Source organism: Colletotrichum tamarilloi (assembly GCF_030869305.1).
Source record: "Colletotrichum tamarilloi strain Tom-12 chromosome Unknown Scaffold_19.1, whole genome shotgun sequence".
In the NCBI taxonomy this organism is placed as follows: domain Eukaryota; kingdom Fungi; phylum Ascomycota; class Sordariomycetes; order Glomerellales; family Glomerellaceae; genus Colletotrichum; species Colletotrichum tamarilloi.
In genome coordinates this window covers 237061-253220 of record NW_026849402.1, presented here as the reverse complement: position 1 = coordinate 253220, position 16160 = coordinate 237061, and the positions used below count along the sequence as shown (strand labels likewise).

The window sequence follows — 16160 nt, the reverse complement described above, 5'->3', positions numbered from 1 at the left end:
ACCAGTGCATCTCGCGCGCTTTCTAGCTCTCATGCTCTCTGTCTCAATCGTCCTCTAAAACTTCTTCAACTTCTTCTGGGGCACCGTCTTGATGAACGCATGCTTTAAGAAATGCAGCCACACCTTGTTGTGCTTCTTCTTCTTCTTTCCACCCTTCTTACCCTTCTTGCCTTTCTTGCCTTTCTTACCATTCTTCTTCTCTGTTTCTACATCTTCATCTTCGTCATCTTCATCATCGTCGTCTGCGTCGTCATCATCCTGCTCTTCGTCTTCAACCACTTCCTTCTTCTCGTCTAATGACTCTTCTTCTTCTTCTACGTCTTCTACGTCGTCGTCATCGTCTTCGAAATTCTCAGCAAGTGCTTTTCCTTTGCCCTTCTTAGCATTCTCCTTGGCGATGCGGTTCGCCAGCTTGACGTAACTGCGAACGGTCAAGTCTGATAGCTTGTAAATCTTGTCGGTAAAGGTACTGTATTCAACCTCGAACGCAAAGGGGCGCGGCTTGGGCTTCTTGGACTTGGGATCCTTGTCCTTGTGGATGCCGTCACGCCACTTGTTCCCAGATGCGTCCTTGCTTTCGTGCGTCATGTCGTTGTTGAGGTAGGTCAGGTTCGCAAAATACTGGGTGTATCCAAGGAGGGTCAGGGGCTGAGGTGCGTAGGCCGGGCCGGGGCCGGTGCCTGCAGGCGGCGGCTGAGGGATGACCAAGTTGGGGTCCTTGGGTTTTGTCGGCTTCTTTCCCTTTTTGCCCTTGTTGCCCTTCTTCTTCTTCTTGGCGGCGTCGATTTCGCGCTTCAATTCTTCGTGAACGGGATCTTCGTCCGACGGGAGTGCTAGAGCGGGCACAGAGTTGGTGAACGAGTCGGTCCAGACCGCAGCGTCCTCGAGGCCGGAAATGTTGTACTCCACGACACGGAGCGTGGGGAAGTAGTTGGGGACGATACTGGGGCCGACGAGAGAGAGGTGGTATCGCTCTGCGTACTTGCCGCCCAAGTCCTTTCCTGGCTTCTTCTTTTTCTTCTTCTTGTCCTTCTTGCCCTTTGCATCCGACTCCACAGTGTCTTCCTCCTCGAGAGCCTTCACGTTGACAGCTGGCAACTTTGCCCAGCCTTCCCGCAATTCTGTGAGATAGTCCTGTGCCGATTGGATTTCGAGTTCATCCTCAAAAGCTTCGCGCCCGACGTCGTCGTCTGCCGCGAAACCACCCAAGATGTTGATGTCGATCTCCTTGGTATCGTGTACAATGAAATGATCAATATTCATGTGGCCATAAAGCGAACCAACAACAACATCCCGGTACTGCTGCATCCAAAGGTTGTACTTTTGCCAGCAGGTTTCATCCCAATTCTTCTTGCTGTCGGTCCGGGCCGGGGGCACGTGGCCCATGAGGATGGCCTTCATGCCGCGTTCGCGGAGGAACTCCAGCTGCACGCGAAGCCATTCCATTTGCTTAAAACCTGGCTCGGACGGCTGTTGGCAGTCGTCGACACCGGCATTTCGGTCGAAAAAGTACAGTGTGTTGAGACTGAAGACGGCGAGCTTCTTAGGAATGACCTCGGTGTAGAACCAGCCTCCAAATTCGAAAGAGTGGCGTTGCTCCTCGGGGATGAAGCGCTTCCAGATCTCGGCATAGTATCCTAACCACTTATTGGGCCCTGGCAGGAGGATATTGTGCGGTAGAATGTCATTGTTCCCAAATGTCGGAATGACAGGCACGGCCATTTTCGAGGAGTCTTTCGGGTCACCAAACGTCTCCGCAAACTTGTCGGCGATCCATCGATTTGTGCCGAGCACCTGGCCCGGGCTACGAGGAATGCTCTCATCGCTGTCGTGGCGCGCAGAGTCGCCAGTCCAGATGACGAAATCAATGTCGTCTACAATATTCGCGGCGATCCAGTCAAAGGTCGCGTTGACGAGGGAAGATGGCGTATCGCAGTCGGAGGTTTCTGCGCCATAGTAGCCGGCGGGTCCATCGCCAGAATGGCACGCGACGCCTTCTTCGGTAGATGAGTGGGTTTTGTAGAATTGATCGGGGTGAAAGTCTACGAGGGCACAACAGTTATTAGCATTTGGTGTCGTCCCACGTCAAGCACCAAGCAGAGAGCGGTTCGCCTCATGCGCCTTGCCTGAGCGTCGCGACTGCATTTCTGCCATGCTGATCGTAACGCCCGTGGGTGTCGTCGGGTAGCATCCAAACGTACCAGTAATGTGTAGAAACTTTCCACTTAGACGTCGAGATCCTTCTTGTGCGACTGTTTCTGCGACCTCTGAACCAATGACGATTTGTTGCTGCCCGCTGGCGACAGGTGTTGCAATGACGCCATGCAGGAACAACTGCTGGACTAGGGCGAGCTGCAGAGGCAGGGCGGCGCCCACTATTGCGGGTAAAGACCGCATTGCTGGGGAGGAGCTGAAGAGGCGCGCGGTACCTGGTTCGATGTTTCTATGGTTCTGACGCACGCAGGCACGGCAGCCGGTTGAAAGGGTGATGATGTTGTTTGAAAAAGAGAAGACACCGTCGCAACGGGGGGGTTCGGAGAAACTGAAAGTGGGAGTGAGAAAGAAGACGGGGGCCAATTCAAGGTTATTAAGTCATGATTTTCCCTTGGCCGAGCTTTCGCTGTCCCCGTAGAAAAATAAATGGAAGCGCGAGCGACGTCTGTCTGGATCAATGGACAGGGTCTGTCTGACTTGGTTTGCTTGGCTTGGCTGTGGCCGTGACCTGGACTTTTTTTCCAGGGCTCCAGGGCTGGGGCGAGGCGGTAAGCAGGGGACTGGGCAGCTGGAGTGTTGCTGGAACACCACCTTTGGGAATGCTGTCAGACGTGAGCGGTAAGGTACAGATATGTGTGAGCGTGAAAGCGAGAGCATCCGTACCCAAGGTATAATACACGATGACACCGTTGGAGACTGAGAGAAGAGAGGGAGGGCGCAAGGGTCCACGTCACAGTTACAGCTCTTGGGAACAACCCAGCTGGTCAACCTTGCTTCGTAGGCGAGTAGGCACCCGACTGGACGTAGGGAATCGCGGCTGGTAGGTGACCCTGAATAAATAACACCGGTTGAACTTGAGGGGTGATGCTCCCGCACGCCAACCGCCTGGCTTGCCGTGCTTGCGTTAGAGTTGATGGTCGGTTTTTGCAAGTGGGAAAGTGATGATGTCCGGTGGCGTCCAATGGTTGCATGTCCCTGCTGACTGACGGCTGGGCAGGGGGAAATGAAAGTCGGTGATGGTGGCACTGGTGAGAAGGAGGCAGCATCAACAACCAACAGGTGCTCCTTTTCTGTCTGAGCCCGGGAGGAGCATGACTTTTAATGTACTTGTCCGCTCCTTCCGACGACCACAACGTGTCCTGGTGTTGGCATCTCATGCCTTTCACTGCCACGACTGCCTCACACGACGATGCAGTAAGGAACATGATTCCCCGCCTTCCCTTTCGTGTGCGTTACAACTTACCTTACTTACATGCACGCAAGCCGCTGGAAACACCGCAAACAAGACCATCAAGGTCCATGGCCGACCAGAGGTGAAACCCTCACTGGATGATTATCATCCCGAGTCCACCCCCCATCTCCATTCTCCATCCAGATCTCCAGCACTAATCCACGGAGCACGATGGCCAGTCCACAAGGCTGAAAGCTTCAACCTCCAATCCGCAGCCAATCGAGCTGCAGCACTCCAACACGTGTGTGTTTTTCCACGACACCCACTGCCCATCGAAACATCATGGGCTGAGACAACCACCCCATCCCGCGATATTCCATCACTGCATCAGCGAGGTTGCCGCCTGGTAGCGCCGCACACGAGCCAGTGCCGAGTGCTGAGGCGTCCTAGGGCCTCTGACTGTCCCCCGTGGACCACCTGCTACCTATTTCATCCTCGGATCCTCCCCCTTGGAGCGTGGTAGAGGTCGTCAAACTGAGAGTGTGACCGTCAATATGCACAAAAGTCCATAATGCCTCATCCTGGGGTGGGCTGGTTGGCGCGAGTCAATCCGGCACTTACTCCAACCCGTCGCTTGATCTGCCCGCTCCCCATCGTGGGGCCGCGTGATACCCCGATATACCACATACCCATGGTTTCTCAAAGTGTTCTACATCTCGTCCTCCTGGAAGTGCAAAGGCAAATCCTTCATGCTGCATCTCCAGGCAGGTCGTTGCAACCTTCAGTCAGATATCATTGTAGATTCAGGCCGTGTCTGGTCCCCTGCTGACACCTTTGCGCTGACGTCATATTAAGAGAGCCGTCAAACTCTCGCTCTCATGTTTGCTGGTTGATCACTTGCGCTCAGTTTAACATAGAGAGATGCTGACGGAACAGAATGTTTGAAATGCAAATGAAGGCCCACCGCATCACATCACATGCACTCGTGTTGTAAGGAGCTGCATAGTCACTCTCATGCGGTGTGTTCCCCTCAGATGGTCAGTTGACTGATTGTCAAATTCGATCCTTTCTAAGGGGTCCTGTCAACCTAGCGGCAGGACGAATTCGAGGTCGAGCGTGATTGGATTGGATTCCTGAAGACCAGTTCTGTGAGTACGTACTGTCGTGCCATCCCCACGTGACCTCAGAAAATCTGAACAGCTGTCGCCGCCTGGCTGCTGAGTATCGGGAATGCGCAGATAACGTGACCAGCAGCCCTGCGTGGTAGACAGTGAATGAAGCAGTGCGCAAGGCTGATGCACGGTGTTTCCAGACTTGCAGATGCCAGACGCAGGTAGAAATCAGGATAGACATGGTGATCGCAAGCCTCGATAAAGCGCCGCAAACCGCGAAATTTGATAGAGTACTTGCTCGGGGAGAAAATTTGTAAAAATTCTTCGACGAGTTGGTCTCCTATCGTTAGTGATTGTCGCCATGGCAAGAAATACCACGATAGCATCATCTAGCGATGTCCTCCTGACCAACCACGAATAGTGTAATAACGGCTGATTACACGGGATGGCCGAGGCAAAGCCGTAAAGGGTAGCAAAGCGCCGCTGCGCCGGTCCTTGCGGAAGATGACCGTAGCCTCTCTGGGAACCTCAGGAAGCCGCGATTGATGGAAAGGGCGGGGGGCCGCTTTTTGTAGTATCGCAGAGCAATCAGCATCGTGAGGATGTTAAGCGACAAGCTCGGGCGTGTACTCGGGTGTTGGGGGATATCGCCTATCATATCTCCTGCGACGACCGAGGGCGAATCCGGAACTGCGAGCTGGTCAGCTTGCGACCGAAGGCTTTCCGAGGCAGTTTGAGCTCCACTACGGCGGACGGAAGCACCAGAATGAACAGGGGGCTTGAATCCGTATATCCACAGAAGGGGAAAGCAATGGAGGCTCGTCCCACGGTCCCACGGTCCCAGCCTCCCAGATTCTCCACCGGGAGAAGGGCCCCCCACCAAAGGAGGAGACACCCCCGGCCGCCGGCCCCCGGTTTTGCAGGCTTGAGTGAAATAAAAATTGCGCCAAAACAATGTCTCCAGACCAGAAAATTTTGGTGATATTGTAATTGCCCCTGATGATTGGATGCCGCAATCAGCGCAGACCCCAAACACCCGAGGTACCACTCGTTAGTGCGAGGGAGACAGGTACATGATAATGGCGACATGAGGACACCTGAACAGGAGTTGCCGCATGCCACAGGTTACAGCTGTCCCGTGGAGTCTGGACTCGTGATGCCCGGATTGGAATCGCAATGAACCGTTTTCCTCCTCCTGTGCGGGACTTTCCTTCTCCCATGCCGGTAGCATAGTTCTTTTGGATCGAACTCGTGTCGCGGGGTCGGTGAAACAGTCTCAAAGATGCGAGGCTGAACCTGATGTTGTCGTCTTTAGTTGGACAGACAGAAGTACCTAGGCCTTAGTAAGGAAGTACCTTCAATCTGTAGCCGTCCTGCGCGCTGCTGCCCGCCGCTGAACTGACAGGAACCTAGCCGGCTGGACGGGACCTCCAGATCAACAGTAAGGTAGCAATGTCCAATCACCCAATGACAGCCGTGTACAACAGTATCAGGTATCTTCCAGTGGCAAGAGTTTTTGGGACATGACTCTGGCTTCTGCAGCCCTGGACGAGATGCAGACTGCATTGCAAAAGTCTGAGACGAGGCCCTTGCGACGGCAAAATACAGTACCCCGTACGCCCTCAAAATCTTTGATTTCTCCGCATGGAGCTGTCCTGGCTTCCCTTGGGCTCGTCCTGGTCGTGTGCGGTGGACGTCGTCCAGCCGCGTGGGGAAGAGACGGAGAGCCTTGTCGTGGTCGCTCAAAGTCCGGATATCCATACCGTGGCACAGGAAGAAGAAAAGGCCGGACAGGCGGGTGGTGGCCGGCGTTGTCGGGTAAGGCAGCAAGTATCGAGTATCCGTCGGTACCTCAAGTATGCGTGGTAGGGAACCTGACTCCAGGTACAAATCTTCACATGTGGAGGCAACGTGAGTGTCGCAGACTCGCAGCCAGTGGCCGTGTGGCTCAGTGCTGCAGCAGCGGTAGCCCCGGGGTCTGGAGGGAGCACACCCGTCTTCATGGGGATTAGCCTCGTCTCCGGGCGGAACCTGACATGAGACGGACAAAGTCCAGTCTGTTCTCTCCTGCCTCTCGATCGGCCGTCTTCGTGTGTGGTGGATGGCGGTCGGACCAAGGTAGAGGTGGACACATGCTGTCAATTGAATTGTGCATGATGCTCCCGTTCTCACAGCAATAGACCAAAGTCAAGACGGATGAACGGGACTGTGACCACATTCCAAAGGCCAAGAATTGGGGTAACGAGTTGTACCAACGAGCTCCGGGTGACGGCATGTAGTGCAAACAGATGTCGTAGGAATGTTTATCAGTGACGTTTTTGCACCTCGACTCCTTGCGCTGGGCGACTTGCTATTCGCCATTCGCCCTTGCCGGACGCCGTATCCGACCGCGGTACTTGGTATTGTTCTTGTCATGTCTCGCGTCATTGGTCTCTTTGCAGATGCCTGTATTTGGCCTTTGCCTCCGTCTCGATCATGTTCACCAAACCAAAATCAGTTCCCTGTCGAGGCAAATCAGTCAGCGGATGAACATTGTTCAAGTACCTACGTAGTAACAGTATCGTGATGCGATGGAGATTCATATGAAATTTGTGCGCGATAGAGAGGGGCCGGTCGAAACAGCGATACAAATGCAAAGGTCGTGAGCGAGGGGGGATAGCAGAGGGGAGAAAAAGAACTCGAGAAAAGGTACATGTGGCTTTGGACAGGGGTGTTTACCTCTGAGCAAAGAGCAGTTGCGGTGCAAGGTCTCCGCAATGCAGCAGGGAACACCGCGATACGGAGCAGGGGAAATGGGACAGAATGGGGGGTACTTTCGGAAGGTACTTTCCTGAGGTCGTCGTTGTTCCCGTGAAAGTGAAGAAAAGCAGCCCCACTCCAGTCCACTGCTGCTCTTTGCTGCTGAGTGAAAAATAATCCAATCTCGCTGATTCGTCCGTTGGCCCGTCGTCGCCTTCGTCATAGCCGAGGAGGCCCACCTTGGCCGACCCTGTTCCTCAGTACCTTCTCCACAGTCCACACAGCAGCGCGGCAACCAGACGGCCTGCGCCCAATTTGAGCCGAGCACGCACCGTGGCCACCCCCCAAAAGCTGCCGCGGAAAGAGCCCAGAGCGAGGTGAAAGAGGGCAAAAGTGAGTGTGATCCGGAAAGAAGGTGCGAGGATTTTTTACTGCCACCCCCATCCGGAAAGACCTAGGCCTGGCTTGCTTTGCCGCCTTTCTTCTACTACTTGACCTCCTCGTCAGAAATTCTCTCCACCTTCTTGTTTTCTTCCTCTTAATATTCTTTTCCTTTCCTCCATCCTCACGAACAAAGTCCCTTGAACAGGCAAGGGCACTTGAGATATCTGTTGCGAGCTTCATCACAGCTCGGACAACTCTCCACTCAAGCTCAATTGACCAGTTTCATTGCTGCTCTCAGTGTCAACACCAATCATGTTGGCTTCACGACAGCTTCTGGGCTCTGTTGCCCGGAGCCGTACTGCCGCCAGTGCCCGTCTGGGACTGCGTGGCATGGCTACCGTTTCTGACTCTCCCCTTGACCGCAAGGTAAGATACTTCCCCCTCTAACGCTAGAAAACCGTGGTCTACGGTGTCTTCTGTTTGGACAGCATGGCCGGGTGCTTCTTTGGCATCGCGTACGTGTTTGCTCGACTTGACAAGGGTGCTGACTCGCCGAAAACAGGTCAAGCAGAACATCCACGAGGAGGGCAACTTCATCAACTACAAGAAGATGTCCGAGAACCTGTCCATCGTTCGCCAGCGTCTCAACCGCCCCCTGGCCTACGCTGAGAAGATTCTCTACTCCCACTTGGACGACCCTCACGGACAAGAGATCGAGCGTGGTGTCTCATACCTGAAGCTCCGCCCCGATCGCGTTGCTTGCCAGGATGCCACTGCTCAGATGGCTATTCTGCAGTTCATGTCTGCTGGCATGCCCTCCGTCGCCAACCCCACTACTGTCCACTGCGATCACTTGATCGAGGCTCAGATTGGTGGCTCTAAGGATCTTGCCCGTGCCGTCGGCATCAACAAGGAGGTCTACGACTTCCTTGCCTCTGCTTGCGCCAAGTACAACATCGGTTTCTGGAAGCCCGGCTCTGGTATCATCCACCAGATTGTCCTCGAGAACTACGCTTTCCCCGGTGGTCTTCTTATCGGAACTGACTCTCACACTCCCAACGCTGGTGGTCTTGGTATGTGCGCTATCGGTGTCGGTGGTGCCGACGCCGTCGATGTCATGGCCAACCTTCCCTGGGAGCTGAAGGCCCCCAAGGTTATCGGTGTCAAGCTCACTGGTGCTCTGAACCCCTGGGTCACTCCCAAGGATATCATTCTCAAGGTTGCCGGTATCTTGACCGTCAAGGGTGGTACTGGTGCCATTGTTGAGTACCACGGCCCTGGTGTCGACACCCTCTCTGCCACTGGTATGGGAACTATCTGCAACATGGGTGCTGAGATCGGTGCCACCACCTCCCTCTTCCCCTTCAACGACTCCATGCACAAGTACCTCACCGCCACCAAGCGTAAGGACATTGGTGACTTCGCGAAGACCTACGCCAAGGAGCTTCGCGAGGATGAGGGTGCCGAGTACGACCAGCTCATCGAGATCAACCTGTCCGAGCTCGAGCCCCACATCAACGGTCCCTTCACCCCCGATCTGGCCACCCCCATCTCCAAGTTCAGCGAGGCTGTCAAGGCCAACAACTGGCCCGAGGATCTCAAGGTCGGTCTGATCGGTTCTTGCACCAACTCCTCCTACGAGGACATGACCCGCGGTGCTGCCATCGCTCGCGACGCTCTCGACCACGGTATCAAGTCCAAGGCCATCTTCACCATCACCCCCGGTTCCGAGCAGATTCGCGCCACCATTGAGCGCGATGGTCAGCTTCAGACCTTCGAGGAGTACGGCGGTATTGTCCTTGCCAACGCCTGCGGTCCCTGCATTGGTCAGTGGGATCGTCAGGATGTCAAGAAGGGCACCCCCAACTCCATCATCTCTTCCTACAACCGTAACTTCACCGGACGTAACGACGGTAACCCCGCCACCCACTCCTTCGTCGCCTCTCCCGACATGGTCGTTGCCATGACTGTCGCCGGCAGCCTCCACTTCAACCCCCTTACCGACAAGCTCAAGGACAAGGACGGCAACGAGTTCATGCTCAAGCCTCCTTCCGGAGACTCTCTCCCCAGCCGCGGATACGACCCCGGCCAGAACACCTACCAGGCTCCTCCCGCCGACCGCAGCACCGTCAACGTCCAGGTCTCTCCCTCCTCCGACCGTCTTCAGATCCTGTCCTCCTTCCAGCCTTGGGATGGCAAGGATGTCAACGATATCCCCATCCTCATCAAGTGCAAGGGCAAGACCACCACTGACCACATCTCCATGGCCGGTCCCTGGTTGAAGTACCGTGGCCACTTGGACAACATCTCCAACAACATGTTGATTGGTGCCATCAACGAGGCCAACGGCGAGGCCAACAAGATTCAGAACTTCACCACCGGCGAATGGGACGCCGTCCCCGCCGTCGCCCGTGACTACAAGGCCAAGGGTATTAAGTGGGTTGTCATTGGTGACTGGAACTACGGCGAGGGTTCTTCCCGTGAGCACGCCGCTCTTGAGCCCCGTCACCTTGGTGGTCTTGCCATCATCACCCGCTCCTTCGCCCGTATTCACGAGACCAACCTGAAGAAGCAGGGTATGCTTCCTCTTACCTTCTCCGACCCCGCCGACTACGACAAGATCAGACCCGAGGACAAGGTCGACATCCTCGCCACTGAGCTCGAGGTCGGCAAGCCTCTGACCATGGTTGTCCACCCCAAGGATGGCAAGGCCTTCGAGGTCAAGCTCTCCCACACCTTCAACGCCCCCCAGATTGAGTGGTTCAAGAACGGTTCCGCTCTTAACACCATGGCCAAGTCCGCTGGCAAGTCATAAACGGACAATGTTACGTTAGCGATACGGGTCAGGGCGATATGTGGTTGGGCGGTGTAGGCGTACCTCTGTTTATTTAGCATGTTCTGGGGTGTCGGTCGGTATAACTAAAGTGTATGGCCGCGTTACGCCCTTTGTTTTGGTCGGGCAAATACCTCTGGGACTATTGTTTTTTCTATGTCATGTAGGCCATGATTTCCTAGTATGTACAAATTTGAAACGTTCAAACAAAATTTCAACGCAATGTGACAATGCGAGAGCGGGTACAAAGGTGTTCAAGCATTGTGAATTCGCATGTGATGTTCTAATACTTCACCAATGATCGATACTCAAAGCACTTTAGAGACCCAGGACGAGTTACATAACGCGCTGTAACGCTGTTACAGGCACGTGATGATAAGAGGTGGATACGTCGTACAACAGGGGTCTTATCTAACATTTTTTGGATCGTCCGAAGAGGTCCGAGTGGACCGGGAGCATGCGACAGGTTGTCTACAATTTCCCAGCTGCAGCAAAACACACAATCTCCGTGGTGCCAACTCAAGCCGATTCTCATGCCTTGTGCTGCCGATTGGACTCATCGCTAGAACGACTTTCGACTTTGAACGCGGCGATTGGTGTTTGCTCGACCGCCAATTTTCCCACTCGACCCTCGACCCTAGACCCTCGACCCCTCTGGATCCCGTGAATCCCGGAGGCGGCGGGCGCGATGGCTTCCAACATAACGTCCTTCAGCACCCTTCGGGCTCGCTCTTACGTATTTCGTTTACCGCTCTTTACGCGCATTGTTCTCCTGGTCATTATCGCAGCATGGTTCGCAGGTCTTCAACATTCGTGGGATGTCAGGCACTGGGGCGCCCTGATTCCTGACCAGCTGTCCTTTACCTCTTGTAAGCTTCCCTTGCCTGCCAGGCCGCTTTCTACAGGCGCACTTTGTACTCATTGTATTGTGGCGATAGCATACCGAATGAATACGTTCCCTTTCGTCCATGTGAATCTCATCCATACGGTCATGAATCTGGCGGCTCTCGCGCCGTTGATGGAGCGGTTCGAGGCAGAATTCGGCACCTTGACCTCTATCGCCCTCTTCATCGGCCGTAAGATATATCCTGGTCTTCTCTATAAGGCGCGGGCGACTAATTTTCTGCAGCTCTGAGCACGATCCCGGCTATTCTCTACACCTTGATCGAACGGTTCCTCTTCAAGGGCAACACCGAAGTTATGGGAGCTAGGTAAGAAACTACACAGGTGACGCCCGCGAGCGCAAGAGGGATGGAAACTAACAAGAAGAATCACAATGTAGCGTCTGGGTCTTTTTGCTCTTGGGCATCGAGGCGATTCGAACGTACAAGACGAACCCCCACCTGACGATTGCGACGTACTCAATTCCGACGTGGACAACCCCCCTGATCCTCATCCTGGTGGTTACGGCGCTCGTTCCTGGCACCAGCTTGCTTGGTCACCTCTGCGGCGTCCTGGTTGGATATCTCTGTAAGCGACCTGCCTCTATCCTGCTAGAAGGATGTATGACTAACTCAACGTTACTTTTCTAGTCGGCCTCGGCTACCTGAAGTTCCTCAGCCCACCCGAAAAGGCCCTGCGATGGATCGAGTCGAAGCTGAACCTCCTTGGGCGGCTGCCGCACTACGTGAGCGTCGACCAGAAGACATACGGTCGATTCGGGGTCTTGCCCACCAACACCCATGCTGGTGGCGGCAGCGCACCGATTGCGCTTGTTGGCACGACTCAACGACTTGGGCCATGAAAGCATTGTGGGTGTGTTTCTTGAAAGCTTGTAATACTACATGGCACACTTTGTCCCGGTTAGGCTGCTTTTTGCACCTTGGTCGGAGTTTGGGAGTTCATAATGCAGGCAAAAAAAAGTGGCATATATACAAGGCGGGGTAGATTTTGTTTTGTATTGCCAGTTCTCTCTATGAGTGTTTATTTATGATTTTAAACTATATAATATGAAGATTCTCGTATGTGTCATCATCACTGGCTTTTACCGGAGCATTTGCGTGTAGGCATACCGTGATATCGTATGGGTTCAATACTCTTGGTCTCTTGATGACCGGTTTCTCCGGCAATGTTGTGTGAAGCGAGAAGGACAGTAGTACAAAACAAATTTCATGCCAGTTTAAAGGAAGTTTATCTGATCTTTCAAGTTGAATTCGGCTAATGTAAAAGCATGTACGTACCGTACTGCTATGTGACATTAGATGCTCGTCGCCCCCGTTGGCCGGGGCTTATAGAAACCAACCAGACGAGTAAGCACGATCACATCTGTCTAGCTAACTTGGCAATAAATCATCTAATGTGGACATCAGATCCTTTCCTCGCCTTGAACCCTATCTTGGAGGTTCAATTTGCAACAGTCGGGGCAGATGTAGCTAAAAAGAAAATCGTTGTCGAAGCATAGCTTGGCTCGAATGCCTTCACCCCACTCTCATCCCATGAAAAGGGCCCCACTTTGTCCCTGCTATCCGGGGCTAATCCGCATACGCTCTAGCCCCACCCGCCAAAATGCTAATAAGAATTTCTGCGCTCGTGCCATCTTTGCCTTTTCTTCTTTTTTTCTCTTCACATTCAAACGTAACACGATCCTGTCAACATAAGCTGCTTGTCAACCTCTTCCATATTTGCCGCATTCCAGGATCACTGTTTCTAGAGTACTCAGCCGCTCGTTTGAGGGTCGTCATCGCTTTGCGCTTCCGTGATGGCCTCCCATGAAGAAGTGGCTACATGCTTCCAACCAAAACATTGAAAACTTGCCGTTGCTCTGATCTCGCCATGCCCTTAAGCAAGAAGCATCACAAATAAGGTAGATGAAAGCCAAGTTGAACGCTAAAAAGTGCTGGATATCTTTTTGTAAAACTTCTATCGATACATCCCACCCTACGCAGGCGCGGGAGTCGGTCCCTTGAAGTATTTGCTAGGGACCAACGGCATCTTGGACACCACGGCTCCCCTCTTCTTGCCTCTCACCACAACGTTCAGCTCGGTGCCGGACTTGTGCAGACCCTCCTTGACGTAGCCCATGGCGATGTTCTTGCCCAACGTCGGGCTGGGCGAGCCGCTGGTGATGACGCCGACCTTCTCCCCGTCCTTTGTAAAGATCTCGGCGCCCTCGCGGGCCGGCGCCCCCGAGATCACGAAGCCCACGCGGCGCCTCTCGATGCCCGCGCCTCCCTTGCTCTTAGGCACGAGCTGCTTGTTGATCACCTCGGCGCCGTGGAAGCCGCCCTTTGTGCGGCGCTCCTTGGGGATGATCCACGACAGGCTGCCTTCGACGGGGGTCGTCGTGTCGTCAATGTCGTGGCCGTACAGGCACATGCCGGCCTCGAGGCGCAGGCTGTCGCGCGGGCCGAGACCCGCGAGCTGCAGCCTCTCCGGGCCGGCGACCTTCAGAAGCGTCTCGGCGATGGGGCCGGCCTCGCCGTTGGTGGACTTGAAGGAGATCTCGAAGCCGTCCTCACCCGTGTAGCCTCCGCGGCTGATCATGGCCTTTTCGGGCGTCGATTGCCACTGGCCCTGGCCGTCCTGGTACCGGAGGCGGGCGAAGCCCGTGTTGCCAAAGTAGAGGGTGCTCAGGTCCAGCCCGTCGGCCGGGTCGAGGACCTCCTGGAGGATCTCGGCACTCTGGGGGCCCTGGAGGGCGACGAGGCCGTAGCCCTCGAGGACCTCCCACCAGAAGTCGGTGCCCTCGGGGTTCTGGAGCGCGGCGGTGTGCTCGGTGAGGTAGGCAAAGATCTTTTCGCGGGTGCCGGCGTTGGAGACGACGGCGTACTCGTGCTCGCCGAGGCGGGTGATCATTGTGTCGTCGACGATGCCGCCCGTGCCCGGGTGGAGGAAGGTGCTGAGCTTGCTCGTGTTGAGCTCCATGTCGGCGACGCTGGAGGGGGTGACGGTCTCGAGGAAGGTGGCGGCCTTGGGGCCGGTAAAACGGTGCTGGACCATGTGGGAGACGTCAAAGAGGGAGGCGTGGGTGCGGGTGAAGTGGTGTGACTCGGCGAGGGACTGGCCGGCGTACTGGACGGGCATGTGGTGGCCGCCGAAGATGACCATCTTGCCGCCGTGGGCGACGTGGAAGTCGTAGAGGGGGGTCTTGTCCTGCTTGGAGAAGGCGGCGAGCTTCTCTTTCCAGTTGGCGCGGGATGCCGAGCTGTACAAGCGGTGGTTGTTGTGTAATTGTGATGCTCCCGCCGTTCTCGGGGCCGGGGCCGTGGAGCTCAGTCCGGCGACGGATGCGAGGGACCGGCCCTGGCGAGCGGGAGAGGCCAAGAAGGGCCTTGCCGTCCGGGCGGCTGCTACCAATCTTGATCGTGTCATTTTCAAAAGTCCAATTGAGCTGGTATATTGGTGAAAAGATTGAGAAATGAACAGAAAGATCAAGGTTTCAAGAGGAGGAGGAGGGGAGGAGGCCCCAAGGTATGACGGAGAGCTTTCCCTTGTACCGATAAGGTATTCGGATGCGATAAGATGAGGCGGGTCCGAAGCTGGCCGAGCTCTCTGGTGTTTGATTGGTGAATTGGGCGGAATCGTCTCGGTCCAGGATCCGAGCGCTCGGTATGGCACCCGCCGACCGGCGGTCTCGCACTTCTGAAAGTGTGAATGTTGGTTGAGGCGGTCGGATGAGTTTCCTCTGCGGCTCGTTCAACGGGCAGATAGCCGCGCGGTCTGTTATCTGCGTCTCGTACACAGTCGTCCCCTCACTCTATCTTAGTAGCTTGTCTTCCCATCCGCAAATAGATGTGTATCTCAAAAGGTAGCATCGAGTCATTGGTACAACTCAGCTGAGCGCTGTTGGTATCTCGGTGATGGTTACCTGGTGGAAGAGCTGTGGTAGTTGCATTGTAACATACTAATGAGCCAGTATCTGTCGAATGCCTCTCTAGCTATCGTACAGATTTCGCCCTCGAAGAGTGAGTTTCGCTTTACGATACGATACCGGACAAACACCACTGGGCTCATTCCTCTTTCTATTGGATCAAGAAACCCCCTTCACCAATTCCCTTCATCGCAAGCCAGTCCTGTCACATGGATGCTGCTTCCTGGGACATGACTAGAAGAATCAACCCGCGGGGAAGGTCTGCCGAGGTGCTCAACAGACTCGTTCTCTTCAAGTTCAGTCAGGCCAATACCGTTTCAAAGGTCTGGCTGGATCATAGACCAATAAGAAATCGTAAGGCGTGGGAAGTACCTAGGGAGTAGGGAGCAGGCCGTATTTGGATGTTGGCTCGAGGCTGCAACCCATACTGTTGAGCGTACGGAGTAGTCATTTGAGGAATTGGGATAGAGACCGAGGCCCACAGTTGGCTCGCTCAACCCGTTGCTCTGCCAAATGGCCTGTCTACTGGACTCAGTCGTTGCTGCCTTGACGAAACGGAGAGCTGAGCATGCTGAATCAATAGCATACATGCGTAAGTCGATTAGACTTCCGCTAAGAGCATTTATCGGCTTGTAATGCAACCCGACTTATAAAGGCAAAGAAGGGACCCAGACCACCAGAACTAGCTACCCTAGAAGTTGCAATTGGGGTTAACAGAGGGACCTAGGCATTAGTTTCCAGACTCGTGGAAAAGTGAGAAATCACGACACAACTCTTCAACGTCGGTATCCCTGCAACATTGGGTTCTGAGACATCAAAGCAAAGTGCGGCTGAGAAAGTCAAAACACACCTAGCACTTCTTATGTCGTATCCCGAGTTGGAAGGGAAAATGGTGTC

At 54.6% G+C, this 16160-nt stretch overlaps 5 protein-coding genes across 5 annotated transcripts; 2 read left to right on the top strand and 3 right to left on the bottom strand.

Annotated features, from left to right (window-relative positions):
• Positions 1-54: 54 nt before the first annotated feature.
• On the bottom strand, positions 55-2397 carry CTAM01_06715 (calcineurin-like phosphoesterase; the record flags this gene model as incomplete). The annotated part of the gene is made up of 2 exons (XM_060522741.1): positions 55-2042; positions 2202-2397. 2 exons carry the CDS (start codon positions 2395-2397, stop codon positions 55-57), a joined length of 2184 nt encoding a protein of 727 aa, XP_060382586.1.
• Positions 2398-5808: 3411 nt separating this feature from the next.
• On the bottom strand, positions 5809-6558 carry CTAM01_06714 (uncharacterized protein; the record flags this gene model as incomplete). The annotated part of the gene is made up of 1 exon (XM_060522740.1): positions 5809-6558. A coding segment is annotated over one exon (750 nt), but the record flags the coding sequence as incomplete, so codon positions are not given.
• Positions 6559-7932: 1374 nt separating this feature from the next.
• CTAM01_06713 (aconitate hydratase) lies at positions 7933-10435 on the top strand (the record flags this gene model as incomplete). The annotated part of the gene is made up of 2 exons (XM_060522739.1): positions 7933-8046; positions 8183-10435. 2 exons carry the CDS (start codon positions 7933-7935, stop codon positions 10433-10435), a joined length of 2367 nt encoding a protein of 788 aa, XP_060382584.1.
• A 706-nt stretch (positions 10436-11141) lies between these two features.
• On the top strand, positions 11142-12197 carry CTAM01_06712 (rhomboid family protein; the record flags this gene model as incomplete). The annotated part of the gene is made up of 5 exons (XM_060522738.1): positions 11142-11322; positions 11392-11529; positions 11583-11664; positions 11736-11923; positions 11986-12197. The coding sequence occupies 5 exons, from the start codon at positions 11142-11144 to the stop codon at positions 12195-12197; spliced, it is 801 nt and encodes a 266-aa protein (XP_060382583.1).
• Positions 12198-13330: 1133 nt separating this feature from the next.
• CTAM01_06711 (glycine cleavage system T protein) lies at positions 13331-14764 on the bottom strand (the record flags this gene model as incomplete). The annotated part of the gene is made up of 1 exon (XM_060522737.1): positions 13331-14764. The coding sequence occupies one exon, from the start codon at positions 14762-14764 to the stop codon at positions 13331-13333; it is 1434 nt and encodes a 477-aa protein (XP_060382582.1).
• Positions 14765-16160: the final 1396 nt, after the last annotated feature.